The sequence below is a fragment of the Lissotriton vulgaris genome, chromosome 8 (assembly GCF_964263255.1).
Source record: "Lissotriton vulgaris chromosome 8, aLisVul1.2, whole genome shotgun sequence".
In the NCBI taxonomy this organism is placed as follows: domain Eukaryota; kingdom Metazoa; phylum Chordata; class Amphibia; order Caudata; family Salamandridae; genus Lissotriton; species Lissotriton vulgaris.
In genome coordinates this window covers 1,140,466,828-1,140,485,318 of record NC_141696.1, presented here as the reverse complement: position 1 = coordinate 1,140,485,318, position 18,491 = coordinate 1,140,466,828, and the positions used below count along the sequence as shown (strand labels likewise).

General features: G+C 45.9%; 1 protein-coding gene across 1 annotated transcript in view; it reads right to left on the bottom strand.

The window, feature by feature from the left end:
• HTR2A (5-hydroxytryptamine receptor 2A) overlaps positions 1-18,491 on the bottom strand; it is a 404,918-nt gene that overhangs the window by 375,467 nt on the left and 10,960 nt on the right. The window contains exon 2 of the mRNA XM_086933436.1: positions 5,894-6,094. Coding sequence (XP_086789562.1) covers positions 5,894-6,094 — 201 coding nt within the window. The remainder of the gene's footprint in view (positions 1-5,893; positions 6,095-18,491) is intronic.

The following is an 18,491-nucleotide window of genomic DNA, read 5'->3' as shown; positions in this document are numbered from 1 at the left end:
GCTGGATTCAGACAATGAAGGGTGGAGAGAGACGGAGGAGGGTCCTCAGGGACTCCACAAGTGTCAGAGCTGGAAGTGGAGGACAGGCCTCTGATTGTAGCTGTCGTCGGACAGGAAGGGCTGCCTCCAATGAAGGAATAACCAGATACTGGGCTAGCTAATGTAGGATATTGTAGCCCTCCATTTACACTCATCATCACAGTCCTTATTAAAAGGAGCAGTTGATCCCAGTCCCATTTTGGAACTGGTGCTGTAGGAAAATAGTATCTGCCTCTATGGTTACCCCCACTTTTTGCTTGATGTAATGCTGTTTTTCACTAGACCGACTTTTGCTATTCAGAACCCCAGTCTCTCTATTTTCTCCCCTAAATTGTTATGGTAAGTACTTAAGTACATCCCAGATTGGATACTGGAGTACCCTTATCAGTCCCTAGTATATGGTACTAAGGTACCCAGGGTATAGGTACCCCAGAGGTCCCCCATAGGTTGAAACGAGTATTATGCCACCTATGGGAGACCATTCAAACTATCACTACAGGCCGGCCATTGCAGCCCGTGTAAGCTGGTTTTAGCACCACTTATGAAAGATACAGGTTTCCCTATATCTAAGGTCACTGCACTTGAAACCTATAAGTCACCCCTACAGCAGGCCTTTTCAATCCTGAAGGCAGGGTGCTTGGTTTTATGTGTAAGTGTGCCCCTTCATGAGCAGGACACCCCTACCGACTGTAAAATCCATTCTCCCGGGTTGTAAGTGAGACACCCATATAACATTTAACAGGGCACTCCATCATTATGCGATGACCATCTAGAAACTGGCTCTAACGAACCCTGTTGTGTTTGGTATCAAACATGTTGGAATCATACCTCCACACTGTAAACGGTGTGGGAGGTATGATTCGAAACACTGTAAAGGCCTTCCGTTTGGTCCTCATTGCTCCTTGTACCAGTCTTCTAGACCTGGACAGCACAACATGGCTGCTGCCGACCAGAGACCAGAGTGGAGAGGTGTGGCTCACTGGTTAGAGGCGGCAGACCCGAGTGCAGAGAACGGCCCGGGACCAGGGTTCGATTCCCGACGCGGCAGGGTCTTGGACCAGGATCAGCGGACTGATAATTCTCGCATCGGTGCCTACTCCGACCAGGGAGCACACTCGGCAACTCTGGGCATTAGCTTGCCTCATCTCCACAACGGCCCCACACAAACGCCGGGGATGCCTGGTTTCACCTTGGAGACCCCCAGGAGGGACTATCTCACAGGGAAAGCCAGGACGGGTTCCCCAGCGGTCTATAGCGCTACGAGGCCTCCGGGTAGCAGTGCGCTTTACAAGACACAACAAGACACAACAATTTACACGATTCTGCCCTCCTACTGCTGAGCCAGGCTTGAAGAGGGGAAGGCAGAACAATAGGCATCCTGTCAGAGGAAGGTGTGACCACCTCCCAGACAGAGTTTAGTGTATTGGGACAGGATGGGAGCACTTGCCAGCACCACATAGTCTGTGTACTGGGCACATTTGGTGCCCTCCATGCATAGTCCAGTTCAACCCAGTTCAGGGAGCCGCTGGCTCCCACTCTGGCATGAAACTGGACAAAGGACAGGAGAGTATCCTCTCCCTTGTCTAGCCTCTCCTTACGGAGAGAACCCTGTATTGTCCGAACCTTTTCCTTAGGGTACTTAAGGGCTTATTTGTGGGTGGTTCCCTAGATTAGTTATGGGACACAATACAATTCAGACAACACTTCAACTTCGACCGTCTGGGCACTCTGGACTTGCTCTTGGCATCAAGGCTGCAACCGTGTAGACTCCTGCTGCTCCTGATCTCTTCGTCCTACTGGTCTGCTTGTAACATCCGTGCCTGTGCTCCATACAGGAACCTGTCCAGGGCCTGTGGACATCGAAGATGCCTGAAGGAATCTCCCTTGAAGTGAAAGAGTCACTTCCCTGCACCTGCAGGCACCACAACTAAGCTGCTGATCCTGGGCTCCTATGGACTCCAGAAGGCTCAGCAACCCAAGTGGTGGTTCTTCACATTCCCGAGGCATGCCCTGCCCTCTCACCAAGTTTGAGGCCAGTATCCCAGGGTCACTTTTGAATTCTTTTGGCTCTCCTGAATGCTCAGCCCTGCTCTGACTCCCTTGCTTGTGGTGAGTCTCCTGGACCTTGCTGGTCCCAACATTTTACCTTCTTATACTTCCACGTTGGTTGCAGTTACCAAGGCTTGTTGGTGCTCTCGCCGGACACCGACACCTCAGCTCTCAGCATCCAACTTGGGACAGCTCGTGAGTGGCTCCGGGGCTTCCACAGCTTCGCCTGGTCCTCATAACTGCAGCTCCAGGGGCACTGTCAACTCTTTTAGAACACCCAACATTGGAGGGCATTCGTCTTCCCTGCCTCCGGGTCACTTCCAAGTGGCATAGACTCTGTCCCCTCTGCTTTCAGGTAGCTCTCGACTTAAATCCACCCTTGGGTTCCACTGCACTCTTTCAGCTTCTCCAGCAGCAGTGGCATATTTCTTTCTGAGTTCGATGACAGTTTCCGACACCAGTTGGCACCTTTGTACCTTGCTCCCCTGGGACAGGTATCCTGGTTCCTAAGGTATCCATGGGTGGGGTGGCTCTCCAACCTTCTGTCTTCCACAGGGTTTCTTTAGGGTCCACTGAGAAGGGTCCTTCTTATTTAAAACTGCAACTGCAACTTACTTGTTGATTTGTACTGAGAACACGGTTGTGTTCTTACACTGCACACAACCTCAATGGGGCTCCTAGATACTCACCTTGGGTGGTTCCTTGGGTCCCCAGCAGTTCTACGTCCTATGACTGTTGTCTTGACCCGAGTCATGGGTTTGCATAACACTATTTAAGTATAGGGTTTGGTCTTATAATAAATAAATATTTTTATAAATACACTGTGTGGTTCTTTTTCACTTAATCTATACCTACAAGATTGTGTTCTGGTAAATCAAGCTGCTTTACAATCCTTCTGGACTAAGCCTGAAGGCTGCTCTCCACAGCTACCCCTTAGGGAGCTTTCTAAGGGTATCTAAGACCACTAAAAATACAACACGGGTTGTTTGGATCAGTGCAAGATGTCCACTTACATAAGTGTACATCATATACTGACCCAGCCTCTCACAGGTGCCTAGTCATTTTGTTTATTTTGCATTGGTGTCCACTTATGGGCTCAGAAGGTATGGTCACTTTAACTAACAGAATTGTCCTCTTGTCAGTAATCATGTATAATTCAGTTCATATGTAGAAGTCGCAACTACGCCCAGTAGAAACCATTTGGTCACTGAAACCACGCACAAAGCTAGACACATACTCGATTCCATCTTTACCTCCAGCGACAACATCAAATTCCGCCGTGTCACACAATTCACCTCGACTGACCATGCCTTCATTCACTTCCCCATCTACAATGCCCAGCATATGCTCTCCAAGTACCAAAGCATCTTTCACTGCATCTGGTGCAAAGGAACCTGGACCCAGTGGACACGGGCCCTAAGCACCACCAAGCCCGAAGCTTCAGCAGACCTTGACCAGGCCATCCAGAACTTCTCCACCTGGGTCACCAAATGCAGCATTAGAGTTGCCCCGCAACAGCCGACAAAGTTTCAAAACAAGCCAACTGGTACACCCCAGATCTCAGAACCACTAAGAGCAACTGCTACCCACTCGAGAAGCAATGGGGCGTCACTAAGGACCCCTCTGAAAGTGACGCTAACAAAGCAGCCCTCAGCAACTACCACTAACGCATCAAGGAAGTTAAGAGAGCAGCCATCACTGCCTGCATCGACACTGCGCCCAGCCACACTAAGGAACTCTTCAACATTTTCAAGGAATTCTACAACTCAACAGCCACTGAGAACACTATCCACCCCTCTCAAGAACTCTGTGACACCCTCTTGGAATACTTCCACATACAAAATTGCCACTATCTACAACACCTTTGATACCAACCCACCACTCCCACCCTCAACAACCTCAGCCAACCAGTGAACACCAGCCGAATGATCCCCACCTGGACTCCTCTCACCACCCTGACCACTACAGCCATGTTGCCCACCCAATCCAAGGTGCCCACCGACCTCTGTCCTCTCCTTATCTTGAAACTCTGAACCAATTCAATCAGTACGGAACTCACTGGCATAAACAACACCTCCATCTCCATAGCAACCTTCTCTGACAGATGGAAACATCAGAGGTCAGGCCCCTTGTAAAGATACCCTTTGCCAACCCCAACAATCTAAAAAATTACTGACTGATCTCCCTTCACCCTTACCCAGTCAAAGAGCTCGAGAAAGCCATCAACTAATAGCTCACCAAATACCTGGAACAAAACCACCTACTCCATGCCTCACAATCAGGATTCTGTGCCAACCACCGCACTGAGACTGCACTGATTGCTGCCACAAACTTCAGACCTCTCCTTGACCGTGGAGAAACTGCGGCCCTGATCCTCCTCAACCTCATTGCTGCATTTGACACCATCTCCCACCACCCTCATCAACAGACTCCACAACAATGGCATACAGCAAAGTACCCTCATGTGGATCGCCTCTTTTCTTATATGTCACACACAGAGCATCCAACTGCCTCCCTTCACCTTCGCATCCTAGGACATCATACGCAGCCTATCCCAAGGATCATCCCTAAGCCCCACCCTGTTCAACATTTACATGACACCCCTCGCAGACATCGTCAGATCCTACGGACTCAACATAATCTCATATGCAGAAGGCACTCAACTAATCCTCTGGCTCACTGAGGACCCCTAAAATGCCAAAACCAACTTCTGTGACGCCATGACCAACATAGCCAATTGGATGAGAGACAACTATCTCAAATTCAACTCTAACAAAACAGAAGTACTGATGTTCAAGAAGAACACTTCAGCATAGGACCACACTGGTGGCCAGTGGAACACGAACCAACACCCACACCAATAGACCATGCACGCAACCGTGGCTTCATCCTCCACAGCCAACTGACCATGAAACACCAAGTCAATGCAGTCACTTCATCCTGCTTCACACCCTTCGCATGCTCCACAGAATCGTCATATGGATCCCAGCCATCACCAGAAAGACAGCCATGCAAGCCCTCATCACCAGCTGCCTCGACTACGCAATGCTCTCTACGCTGAAATTTCCACCCAGCTCCTCAGAAGACGCCACAACATACAAGACGCTGCAACCAGACTACTCCTAGACCTCCACATATGGCACACATCCCCCCCAACCTCAGAAACCTCCACTGTAGCCCATCCAGAAGAGAAGCCAGTTGAAGATCCTCACACATGCGTACAAAGTCCTTCTTGATCAAATACCATCCTTCTTACATAAACAAATGACTGAACTTCCATCTGCCTGCAAGACACCTGCACTCCTCTCTCGCCCTCGCCCTCGCACCCCCCCCCCACGCCCCCACATCTGTTGTAGCCGAAGCGGGTGCTGCTTCTTCTCCTACATCACCACCAAGACCTGGAATGACCTGCCTCTCCACCACCGAACAGCACCCTCCCTGACGGACTTCAGAAAGAAACTTAAGACTTAGCCTTTCGATTGAGACACATCACTCTCAGCACCCAGATTCCACCAGGGGGGAGAGTGCTGCGTTATATAAATGCTGATTGATTGATAGCTGGCCAACTAGGAATATGACACCTGATCAACTCTTATGATACCTGTTTAATGGGTAATGTGGTCACTGCTCAGATGGTATTTTCTGTAGATGCCATGGGGGGTTCCATCCCCATCATCCTAACACCACTTCTGCCCAGACCATTGACACTGATGTGATTTTCATCAGACAAGGTGGCTCGGTTTTGGAGCAGTAGCAACTCAGAAAATTTCAGTCGCAGTAGAAGAAAGGCGGCCGGCACACTTACCAACAGATATGGTCCAAACAGCTATGATTTTGGTGAAGGCCTTCTGCCTGGAGTTGAAGCGGCTGTGGTGGATGGGATTCCGGATGGCGATGTAGCGGTCCAGGGAGATTGCGCAGAGGTGCATGATGGATGCCGTGGAGAAGAGCACGTCCAGGTAAATCCACACTGCACACAGCTTCCTGTTCAGGGGCCACTCGTAGTCTGAAGCGGGAAAAGTGAACAGCCTTAGATAGGAAACCATGGAAAAACCTCATTTTCATCAACTTGTGCATGCTCGCTTTAAATAGAGCTCTGCGTAAGTGTCAGATGGGTGCAATGTCACAGCTAGGATCTCTCGCTAACAGCCTGCTCTGCTAGGAGATTCACAAAACTTCGTGTTAAAGAAGTCCCCAGGGTTTCATTTCTTCACATTCAATAGGAGAATTACGAAAATGTAATACCAGTTCACATGGAAGGCAAACAGGCTGTCAAATTGTCACTGTGTGGAAGAAGGTTGTTGGCTCTGTGGTAATTTCAGAGGCGCGGACCTACCTGGATGAAAGAGTCAAACCTGTATTGAACTTGAAAATAAATGAGTGGGTACTGCCCATGGAGTGATCAATCAAAATATGCAAAGGGAAAACGCTAACTGATAATAACTGACCGTTTTGCACAAATCGGAAGACTGTGATGTAAAATGTTCCACCAGCCAATCAGAATGTGACTCACTTTTTCTGCTGCTGGGTCATCTTTTCAAACTATTCATGTTAACACACAACGGCCGTTAACCGGCTTTGCTTGCCAACTGTATCAGGTGAAAGCACAGAGTTCATGTAAATTTGATAAACTAAAAAAAGAGAGTTTTGTTTTCCGGCAAGCGTTCTAATTGCCCCAATTAAGATATTAAATAGCATTATCATGGGCATACTCAGGGCCACGGGAATTATGCGATGGTGCAGCTATGTCGTTTTTTGCATAATTATGGGTTTGCTGCATTTCCAACGTAATCCATCTCCTGCTGCATAATCTGCAGCTTTAAACAAAAAATGGTTCTTACTCAAGTGGTTAAAAATTTCCAAAACACGCAGTGACACGTGTTGCTGTGCAGTGGAAGGCCATTTGAAGAGGTTTACTGGTCACCTTTCTTTTGCTTAGGGGGTTTAACTGGTATTAATGAAGTGCAACCTACATCCAGACATTAACAAATGTGAAGATCGCAAAATAATGAAGTAATACTTTCATAAAATGTGCCGCATTGTGCTGCATAATTTAGCCTTTTGCCGCATAATTTAGTCAAGCTTGCCACATAATTTGGCCCTCCCCTGCCACATAATCCCAGTGGCCCTGGGCATAATTCACCTCCAGAACAACAAGAAGAGAGGTAGGGAGAATAAGGAACCACTCTTAATCCCCAGTCAAGTTTTTGTAAACAAAAAAAGAGTGTTCAATGGTACATAGAGAACCATACTTGGAGCAAAGAGAAGGGAAATGTCACTGGCCTCGCTTTGGTCAGTTAGAAAAGCCCTCACTCACCGACCTGGTCGATGACATGCTTCATCATTTGGGCCCCACTGAAGTGTGCTGCGACGCCAGATCTACTGCGGAGCGGGTTTTTTTGTGAGTTCAGGCGTGATGTGAAACTAATTAGTGGTAGTGTGAGATAAAAAATGTCTTAAGTGTATCAAAAATTATTTATTATATGATCACTAGGACATTAATAAAATCTAGTGTTAGAAGATGAACCCACATTAATTGTTAGGGTAATTCCAGTAGATGTTTACATCAGTCAACGTGTTTCTGCCTTTGAAACGGTGTAATTTTACCAGGCATTCGTAAATTACATATGATCGGCATCATGGGTCACGGGAGGGGGGTGGTAGCGTATTTGGCACACCGCCCTAGACGCCAGGCACCCTCTCGGAACCTGCTGCTCCCTCGACCGGACCGTTGGGGTCCGGTCGAGGGAGCAGCAGGTTCCGAGAGGGTGCCTGGCATCTAGGGCCCGTGACCCATGGTGCTGATCATATGTAATTTACAAGTGCAGTAACCTTACAGTTGGTAAGCCTCCTAAAGCAGGAGTTACCGGGAAGGAGCAAGTTCATTCCTTTTGCACTTTTTACTTTTTCACCTTTAACTTTCATGTCCCATGGTTAGGGTGAGCCTTAGGGTGCTCATACAGCCAGGGTTTAGGGGAGGCGAAATCTACTGACCAGTTGCTGCACACGGCCGTGCTCGGCTCCGCTGTGTGTTTCTCGGCCGGGCTTGGCTCCGCTGGTGTTCCTGGCTGGGCTTGGCTCCGCCATTCTTTTTCCCTCATCGTGGTGATCCCGGCCGGGCTTGGCTCCGCCGGGGGACGCTTGAGACCACAACCCCCAGCAGCCTCATCGCGGCAAGGACGCGCCCACGCAAGTAGGAAGCGCCGGGAGGTGCATAAAGGAGACCACGCCACAGAGTTCTGAGGGAGGCGAAATCTACTGACCAGTTGCTGCACACGGCCGGGCTCGGCTCCGCTGTGTGTTTCTCGGCCGGGCTTGGCTCCGCTGTGGTGTTCCTGGCCGGGCTTGGCTCCGCCATTCTTTTTCCCTCATCGTGGTGTTCGCGGCCAGGCTTGGCTCTGCCGGGGGATGCTTGAGACCACAACCCCCAGCAGCTTCATCGCGGCAAGGACGCCGCCCACGCAAGTAGGAAGCGCTGGGAGGCGCATAAAGGAGACCACGCCTCCTCGTCCCGCGGGACGCGCGCAGGAGCGCCCGGGGCTAAGCCCGTGCAAAGGGCGGGCCCTCTGTGGCCCTCAGAGTCCTGAAGAGACTGGACTGGGCCAGGGACTTTACACCATTTTAATCGGACCTTCAATGTGCTGCGCGCACATGAGACTTAATTTCATATCTTTCTGACATTTCTTATGAGTGAGTAGAGGTTATTAGTGTGTAAGCTGTGTGCCAATATTGTTTAAGCTGTCTAAATCCAAAACGGATAAAGTCGTAGTGGGTCCCGCCTCCTTGGATAACTATTTGGTTAAGAAAGTAAACCAGATAAATAATGAAAGACGTGCCTCTTTAGGGAAGGGCACTGTGATAGTGGACCTACCAGAATTATCTCCAACTACCATGACCCTAGACGTTGAGGCAAACACGAGTGGTGCTACTATTGCAGAACCTCCATTGCCCATTACAGTGAGTGTTGAGGTCCACTCAGATCAGCACGCCCTGTCAAGTGAAGACACCGGTGTGCCAATGAGGCTCAGCCTGAAATTAGGCCGATGAGAACTTGTAGGACAGCCCTTCAAAAAGAGGCGGGGAAGTATAATAATACTAAAGCTAAAAAAAAGGATGGTAAGGTACCTCATAGTCCTGCTATAACCCCTTTTGTATTTACTAGAAATAGTGGCAATGGTCCTAATCTGAACTCTGATCACTTTGCTTCTCTTATTAAAAATCTAGAAGCCACATTAACAGCGAAGATAGAGGAGCTAATTAAACCACTAACTAATAAGATTGAAAATCTGGTATCAGAAGTGGCGAGGTTGGGTGGTCTGTTATCTACACATCAGATTGCAACAACTAATGGTAGTGTACACTCTGGTGGAAAAGGGAAGGACGTTGTGAAAGCTATTGACCAGCTGAACAAGGGGAAGGGGAATACTGTTGCAACAGCTGCCACCGGGACTGAAACATCTAATCCATCGGCTGCCCCTGTGGCAACTGTTCCGCAGATACAACCTAACATAGCCCCCCAAAGTATTAGAGCCCCTAGAAGCCCCCTGGTATAATCGATACCTAAATTTACCACCGGATTGTGCACCGTTTGTGGCAGTATTGACCAATATTCCACCTTGTGGTACCCATCCCGCCTCTCCCTATGACGAATCCCACGCCTCTTTGAAAAACAAGGCAGTGGCGTGGCTTAACAAAAATTGTGGCTTTCCCATTTCATATTCAGAACAGATAATGGCAGTAAGGCGTGTAAATTGGGTGGGCCCTTCCAAAAAGAGAGGCACTGGGGATTGCATAGTTATAAACTTTAAACATCCCCAGCATGTAGCAACTGTCCTTTTGAGAGCCTCCTCATTAGTATATAATGAGAATAGTATATGCGTGCACCCACTGGGATATTTCTACGCCCATTTGTGCAAACCCACACCCCAACAAAGTCTAACTAGGCGGGTGTTTGAACCACATACACCAGTCCAGGATGTACAATTTATATACAACATCACAAATCCCTGTGGTTCAGGTGGCTTGAACGAAATCTACAACAGGACTAATAGTGCTGGTCGCTATCAATATGGGTCTAATGTCAACACACAGAACAGGTACGAAGTGTTATCCGGTCTTGAGCTGTGTGATTGACGGGAGGCACCTGCGGCTCAGGGCACTGTGGCTACAGGTGAATCTATAAACATAGAAAACCCTCAGGTTATAGCTTCTGAATGCCATGTTGTTTCATGGAACATTGCAGGCCTAGCTGCCAAAATGTCTGATGAAAATTGGGTGACCTATATAAAACAATTTATGATCATCTGCCTACAAGAAACATGGGTGGTGGGGTGTGATCTTTTTCTGGAAGGATACAAGGCCTTCTACGTGCCAGCCTTACCATCAACAAGGGGTAGGCTTAAGGGGGGACTTGTAATCTTTGTCTCCATTTTAATATCCTGTGAAGTACGAAGAATTGAATCACAGCACACAGGTGTGATGGGTTTAGTTTTATCTGGAGGTAACTGCCGTGTTGGCATGGTGAATTTTTATAACGATAACCAAGATAGTGCAGGCATGAATCAAATTTTCATATTAAATTCTTTTGTTTCTAGTTTTTTGAAAGATCTGGGCCATAACCTCATGATTATGGTGGATTTTAATGTGCACCCATGTGTAGATCCACTGAAGAAATGCTTATCAGAACTGTATTGTGAACGCGTGGGTGGTCTCCATATGGAACATACTAAGGAGGGGGAACTATGTAATGATTTGTTGAATAATTTTGACCTTTCACTGGCTATGACACTCAGGGACCCGCTATATTGTTTTGATATCCCTACCTTCAAAGGGCATGGCAAGGGTACCTTTATAGATAACATACTTGTCTCTCTGACGATGCAAACTTTCGTAGATTCATTCTGCATTGTCTCAAGCGAATTTAGTGACCATAATCCTCTAACAATCTGTCTAAAAGGTTCCTGGGTAAAAAAGGGAAACAAGATTAACAGCCTAGGCAGGCTGGGAACAGATGGGAGGAGGCGGCTTAAATGGTCAATGGTCTCTGCGGATATTCTCTATAAAAACATTGATGAAAGGTGTGCGGAGTATATCAAAGACTGTACTATTGAGGGGGGTGATCCTAGACAGGTCCTAGATGCTTATCAAAATATATCGGAGAAGGTGTCAGAATTATTATCTGTCCCCAATAAGAACCAGGCGAAAGTAGGTCCGAGGTGGTTCAGCCACGATTGCACTAGAGCTGCACTCAAACTTAGGTCTGCTTTGTCAGCTACCCCGAGGAACCGGGAGGATGTAAAATTGTGCAGAAAGGAATACAAGGTTATCATTGCTTCCCGTAAGGAGTTCTTAAGAAGAGAGGCCGGGGATGAAATACTTGACCCCTCCAACCTGAATTGCAGCTCCAAGTTCTGGGCACTGGTCAAAAACCTTTTTTGGCAGAGGATCCAGGTGACGGACTTGACTGCTGCATAACGAGGGAGGAGTGGGAATGTCATTTCAAAAACATGTATTACTCAGTGGATCCTGTAACCATTGATGTTGCCTCTTCTGACAGGGGAGGCGATATTAAATTTGACAAAAGCGAGGTTCTGGATGCCATATAGGGTCTCACAGCAAATAAAGCCCCAGGACCAGACGGAATCCCACCAGATCTCTATAAATCAGATACAGACTTTTGGGCACCCATTCTGGTGGCTGTATTTAATGCTGCCACCATAGTGGGCTGTCCAACGTCTTGGGGATTGTCAACTATTGTCCCTGTTTTCAAGAAGGGAGATAGGAGAAGTGCTCTTGGCTATCGCCCAATATCACTAATAGATTCTATGGTTAAGATCATGGGGAGAATCCTACTGCAGCGTTTAACAAGTTGGTCCGCCGATAATAACATTATGTCAAATTCCCTATACGGCTTCTGTGAAGGCCGTTCTACTATAACACAGTGCCTTAACCTGTTTCTCATTTTGAACAAATATACTGTTCTACAGAAGGGAGCAGTACACCTTGCCTTCATGGATCTGTCATTGGCCTTCGACTGTGTTAACAGGGGAAGGCTGTGGCAGACCATGAAGGAGAAAGGTGTTGATGGGGGGATTGTGGATTTCTTAGCGGATTTGCACAGTGACACTATAGCCAATGTGAGGTTCTCATCCAATGGGGAAACCACAGGAAACTTTAGTATTAATAAGGGAGTACGTCAGGGCTGTATTCTGGCCCCATTTCTTTTTAATTTTTATATTCATGACTTAGATGCCGTACTTCAGGAGGTAAAATCAGATTGTCCCAGAGTCGGCAGGAAGGGTATTCCTTTACTTGTATACGCAGATGATGCGGTTTTAATCTCAAGAACAGAAAAGGGCCTCCAGGCACTCCTGAATGTTTTTAATAACTTCATGACTGATAGGGACCTTAAGGTCAATAATTCTAAATCCTATATAATGCATGTTGGCCGTCAATCAAAAAAGAAGTTCATTTTTAAACTAGATGATGTCCTGATCCCCATCACCCATACATTTTCATATCTCGGTGTTTTATTTGACACAAATCTCAGTTGGGCCCCACATGTTGCAAGGAAGAAGGGGGAAATGACTAGAGTAATGCCTCCATTTTTAACTTTGCCACTAAATTGGGGAAAAAGCCAAATGCTGCCATGATGAAATTATACAACGCTAAATCAATAGCTACTGCAGTATATGGCAGTGAGACATGGGGCAATGCCAGTGGCGAACAGCTACAGATAACTGAAAACAATTTCTTAAAGCGTCTGCTTTGTGTCCCTGCCAGTACATCGAATTTAGCGGTACATGAAGAGCTGGGAAGCCAGTACATATCAGACATCATTGGATTAAGACCACTGACATGCTGGGTAAAACTATGGTTAAATCATGACATTCCGTTAACCCACCTGATAGTGAAAGATCTTGTTTCGCACGACAATGCAATGTGTGTACCCTGGCTTAAATACTTGAAGTCTCAATTTCTGAAGCTTGGACGCTTGAACCTGTGTGAAAACCCGAGTGAGATAGTAAAGGGTGATGTGGCAGCAATTAAGAGGGCTTTTTATATGGATAGAAGGGCCCAAAGAGAAGAAGTCGAGCTCTTGAAACCGAACGTTAGGAAATATGTCATGTTAAGAACTTGTGATACCATGGAATTATACCTAACATGCTCCTTTACTTCCCACGAAAAATTTCTGTTGACATGGTTCAGGTTTAACATCTTTCATCACCTTTTAATCAGACCAAAGTTGGACATTTTTTTAAAAATTGTAGCTCCCTGTGGCTGCGACGGGAAGTCTCCACAGGATATGCTGCATTTTATATTTTTATGTAGATTTTATGAATACCCCCGTAGACGTTATCTTGTCACCCTTGTAAAGAAATTAAATTTTAATCAAATAAGACCTGCACTCATGTACTTACAGCTTTTGCACACTGACAGTGTCCTCCAGGTGATAGAATTTTTAAAATTAACTCTGAGAATAAGAAAATGTTTAGATGAGTGACTATGTATCACCTGAAGTTTGATGCACTAACGCACTTTGTCGGACTTCGGTACTACCTGCACTTTAACTGTGATCTTGATTTTGCCTACTTACTCATTCAAGAAAATTGTATGATTTATGAATTATGTTTTATTTTGTCCAGACGTAACAGTGTTTTTAATTATGAAATGTTTATTGATTTTGTGCTTTTATGGATTGAAATATATCCGAAATAAAGTCAAATTGAATTGAAATTGAATTGAATAGTCCATTTTGTTGTCCTGACGAATGCCTGATAAAATTACACCGTTTCAAAGGCAGAAACATGTTGACTGATGTAAACATCTATTTGAATTAACTTAACAATTAATTTGGGTTTATCTTCCAACACTAGATTTTATTAATGTCTTAGTGATCATATAATAAATAATTTTTGATACACTTAAGACATTTTGTATCTTACACTACCACTAATTATTTTCATATCACGCCTGAACTCACAAAAAAACCCGCTCCGCAGTAGATCTGGCGTCGCAGCACCCTGAAGAGGCACTCGGCCTCTTCAGTGGGGCCCGATGATGAAGCATGTCATTGATCAGGTCGGTGAGTGAGGGCTTTTCTAACTGACCAAAACGAGGTCAGTGACATTTCCCTTCTCTTTGCTCCAAGTGTGGTTCTCTATGTACCATTGAAAACTCTTTTTTGTTTGCATAATTCACCTTCACCATCATTCACCTTCATTCACCCTCAACTTCAACTCAGGAACCATAGGATGGGTGATGGGCAATGATCTCATGTTAATACTCACTGTGTGTGAGTGATGACGTTTTAATATATTTCAAATGGAGACAATTACAAGCATTATAATATGCACAAGTTCTATTTTTTTAATGTAGTGCCTAATATATTATGAGAACATTTCACAGAAAGAATAGCACATGTATTGACTCTTAAGTGCGTGCACACATATGACAATTTGATTTTTTACTCGTTTTTTATGCAGAATTACTAGTATTGCTCCTGACAAACATCAGGTATCAAAACAGCAAACCATTTCTCTATGTACCAAACTGGCACAACACTTCCGTCCTTTCTACTTCAAATTGTAAATTGTACTTTGCTTCCAGCATTCAATTCAATTTTCAGATATAAAATATCCATAAAAGCACAGAGCAAAGATACCAGCAAATAGTGTGCAATAAAAACATTACATAAATAAGACAATAAACACATGACTTAAAACCGTGAGTAAACAGGGACCTATACATTATGCAAAACAACGCAGCAAATTCATCATAAACATATGATTAGGTCAGACAAATAAAGTATTTCATAAAATAGAGCAGCATAATGTGGTAAAGTGAAAAAGGCAGAAGGTTTGAAAAAATAGCAGCAGAATATTTTCAGGGCGCTATCCAGTGTGAGCAGCCTGGTACATTAAGAATGCAATCAAATTAGACTATAAGGTTAAGATCATAAAATGCGTAACAACATTTTTCAGGGCATCAATCAAAGTCCAAATTCAGGTTCCTTACCAACAATTTTTTTTTAAAGGAAGTACAGTCAGGTGTACTTATGAAGTGTTCATGGAGACACGTGAGCGGATGGCCATTTTCAGAAAAGTGCTAACGTGGAGGATTACATTTTCCCCGTTAAGCTTAAGGGTGGCCCTATATGCCACCCTAAAGTCAGTATTGGGCAGTTCCTTAAAAAAAGGAATCAGCAGATGCTTGCTATATTTTTGGTAAAAGTTGCACAAAAAAAGAAAGTGAAACATAGATTGATTGCCACGATTGCCGCAGGGACAGGGCATTTGCTCAAGATTGATGTTAAAGCCTTGAGGGAAACACAGTAGATATTTTAAGGTGCCAGCCCTAAGGCGAAAGAGCAGACTTCGGTCCCAGCGGTTGATTGTTTCTAGGAGATAGCTTGCTGGTAAATGTGAAGGGGGACTATCAGCGTCCACCATGGACATATACCGTGCGACTGTTGATTTCGAGAGTTCTTGTTCATATCTTATACCACCATTGTGTTCATATAGGGCCTCCTGAATGATCTTTTTAATAAAACCCTCCATATGACTTGGGTTTAAAAAGATGTGGTTGAGGTTTACGCTAGACAGGCTAGCCCTAACAGCCGCCAACCACAGTATATCTTCACCCTTGCCTTGCAGAACTCCCGAGCTCAGGGGAGTTTACTTAAGCAGGAACCTCCTCAGTCCAGGTAGACTATTACTGCCACTGCACTCTCGCGTAAGCTGCTGCTACCTGTTGCTTTTATTATTTTAAAAATCTCACTTTCACGTGCACCTGCACCATCGTGCTGCTTGAATTTAGGACGCAGTCGCCTCTTCGCGCATTGTGGACATCTTCTGGGGCCATAATTTGCAACTAGCTCTTACCTGCACTATAATTGTATTGCTACCCGCATTTTGCGGGACTTAGGAAGTCTTGTAACCGCATCGTGGCGTTTTGGCCGCCATCTTGGGTGTGGGTAGCCAGGAGGTGCCGATTAACGGGCGCCATCTTGGGTGTGGGGCCAGAGGTCTGCCTCGCAGGACTCCCGCGCTTAACGGCTATATAAGAGGTGCCTCTCTCAAGCGCGCAGCGTTGGCACGCAGAGGGCGTGCCGACGGTGCGCCAGAGGTAAGCCCGTTTGCGCCCGTTCGCGTACAGGTCGCGCCTAGCGCTAGCCATGCTGCCTCTGATACCCAACTCCACTTAACCTACTCCAGAACCGAGCTACTTCAGCTAGGTCAAGTTCTCCAGGCAAGTCATTCGTTGGGTCCCAACAAGAAAGGTTCTTGTTGACTAGATTTAGGTTTGGAATTTTGTATAGACTGCTGAGCTTTCCTGCTACGAATGATTGGTCCAGGGTAATCTGTAAATGTCCGTGTGATAACATCTCTACCCAATCGGATATACATATTCTCTTTTTTTGTAGATTTTATGTTATATCCAGGAAGAGATGGATTATGCCTATTTTAAAATACATGAACATGAGACAGTGCCGCCCAGCATTCCTTGCGATACAACTCTTGAAGGACATTTTTTCAGTGGCTTCTGTTGCGGCCTTTCTTAAAAATATTTTTCATCTGCGCAAGACAATGATCATATGAACTTGGTCTATGTTTACATTGTGCACACTGTTTTTAAAATATACGAGTTATGATGATGATGTAATATTTTTCTCTTTTTATGTGATCTGATGTACTTTTATGGTTATTTATGAAATATAACCGAATAAAGTCTTTTGAATCTGAATCTGGGTCCCAACACCGAAAATTCTGGGGTGCTGTCTTGCGGTCTGCTCAATGTCCGGTCGCTCTGTAAGCATCATTTTGAAATTTCATTCCTTATTGACTCCTATGGGCTGGATGTACTTTTTCTCACCGAGACGTGGACCCGAGCAGATAGCGATGTAGAACTTGGACTGGCCTGCCCTCCGGGTTATAAAATCATGCATTGCCCCAGGCTGGGGAACAGAGGTGGAGGGATAGGATTCATCTTCAGAGACTCCTTAGACTTCTCCCAGTTTGAGGTACAAACGTCCAAGGATTCGAACTCATGGGCTTTTCGCTTAAAGGGCATAAAGGCATTTTGCAATCTGGATTGCTCTGTTTTAGACCCCCGGGCAATGCACTATCCAAAATACCAGACTTGATTGATTTAATCTATGATATTTCCAATTCGCATGCTAGATTACTCATTTTGGAGGACTTCAATATGTGGCCTAATGGGCCTTCGGATATGGCCTACAGAGAATTGTGCCAGGCCTGCAGCAACCTTCAGTTGCAACAGCTGGTACTTTCTCAGACCCATATGAAGGGTCATGCCCTAGACCTGGTTTTTGCGGAAACCACTCAGGTGGTGATTAGGGATATAGTCACCCAATGCTGGACGGACCATGCTCTAGTCCATTTCTCCCTCTATCTCCGCATTGAGTTCTTGAGCAAAAACGGCTCGGACTCCACCAAAGTTAATAGGCAATGGTCTAAACTCCTGAACAACCCTGATCTTCCTCTTTTGCTTCCTGGATGTTTTAATCTAAAGGAGAATGTGGAGGCGAGCTATTCCAGCTTGTGCCAGCAAATCACCAACTCACTGGATATGCTGGTTCCAATCCGGAAATCTAGAGCCAGACGCAGGCCTGCCATGCCATGGTATTCGAACAGCCTTCTCCAATTAAAACTCCGGTGCAAACAGGCAGAAAGGGTCTGGAGGAAGTCTTATTCTGAGGCTGCTAAATCCCTATACAAACAAGCACTGCTGGACTATAAAGCCCAGATTAAGTGCGCTAAAGTAAAACACTTTGAGGATAAGCTGTTACAGGCATCTAATAAATCGCAGACCCTGTTCAAAATAGTTAATGACCTTTCTAGGCCGACCTGCGCGGCTAATAATATTCCAGCTTCACAGTCTCTCTGTGACTCCCTAGCAACTGCATTTGAGGACAAAATTGCCAATATTCTGAGTGGTCTTTCGAACGTAGGCACTTCTTGTCCCCAGTCCTCAGCTGCCTCTGTATCGTCCTTTACTTCAGATGAGCCAGAAGAACAGGCAGGTCACCGGCGGCTGCAGAGTTTTACTCATCCTCCGTTCGATGAGTTCTGCGTATTAGCTAATGAGGTGTCTTTGGGTTCTCCTCTTTATCCACTACCCCACAAACTTTGGAAATCTTTTCAGGAGGAACTCTTCCGCCCCTTATATTCCATCTGCCACCAGTCCTTTAGTACAGCCACGGTCCCAGAATGCTGGAAGTTGGCAGTGGTCTCCCCTCTCCTAAAAAAACTACTCTTGACCCCACCTGTCTGGCAAACTATCGGCCAATCTCGTTGCTCCCCTTCCCGGTTAAGATCATGGAAAAGCTTGTGACCCGGTCTCTGTCCAGCTTTCTGGAAAGTAACATCTGTCTGGACGTG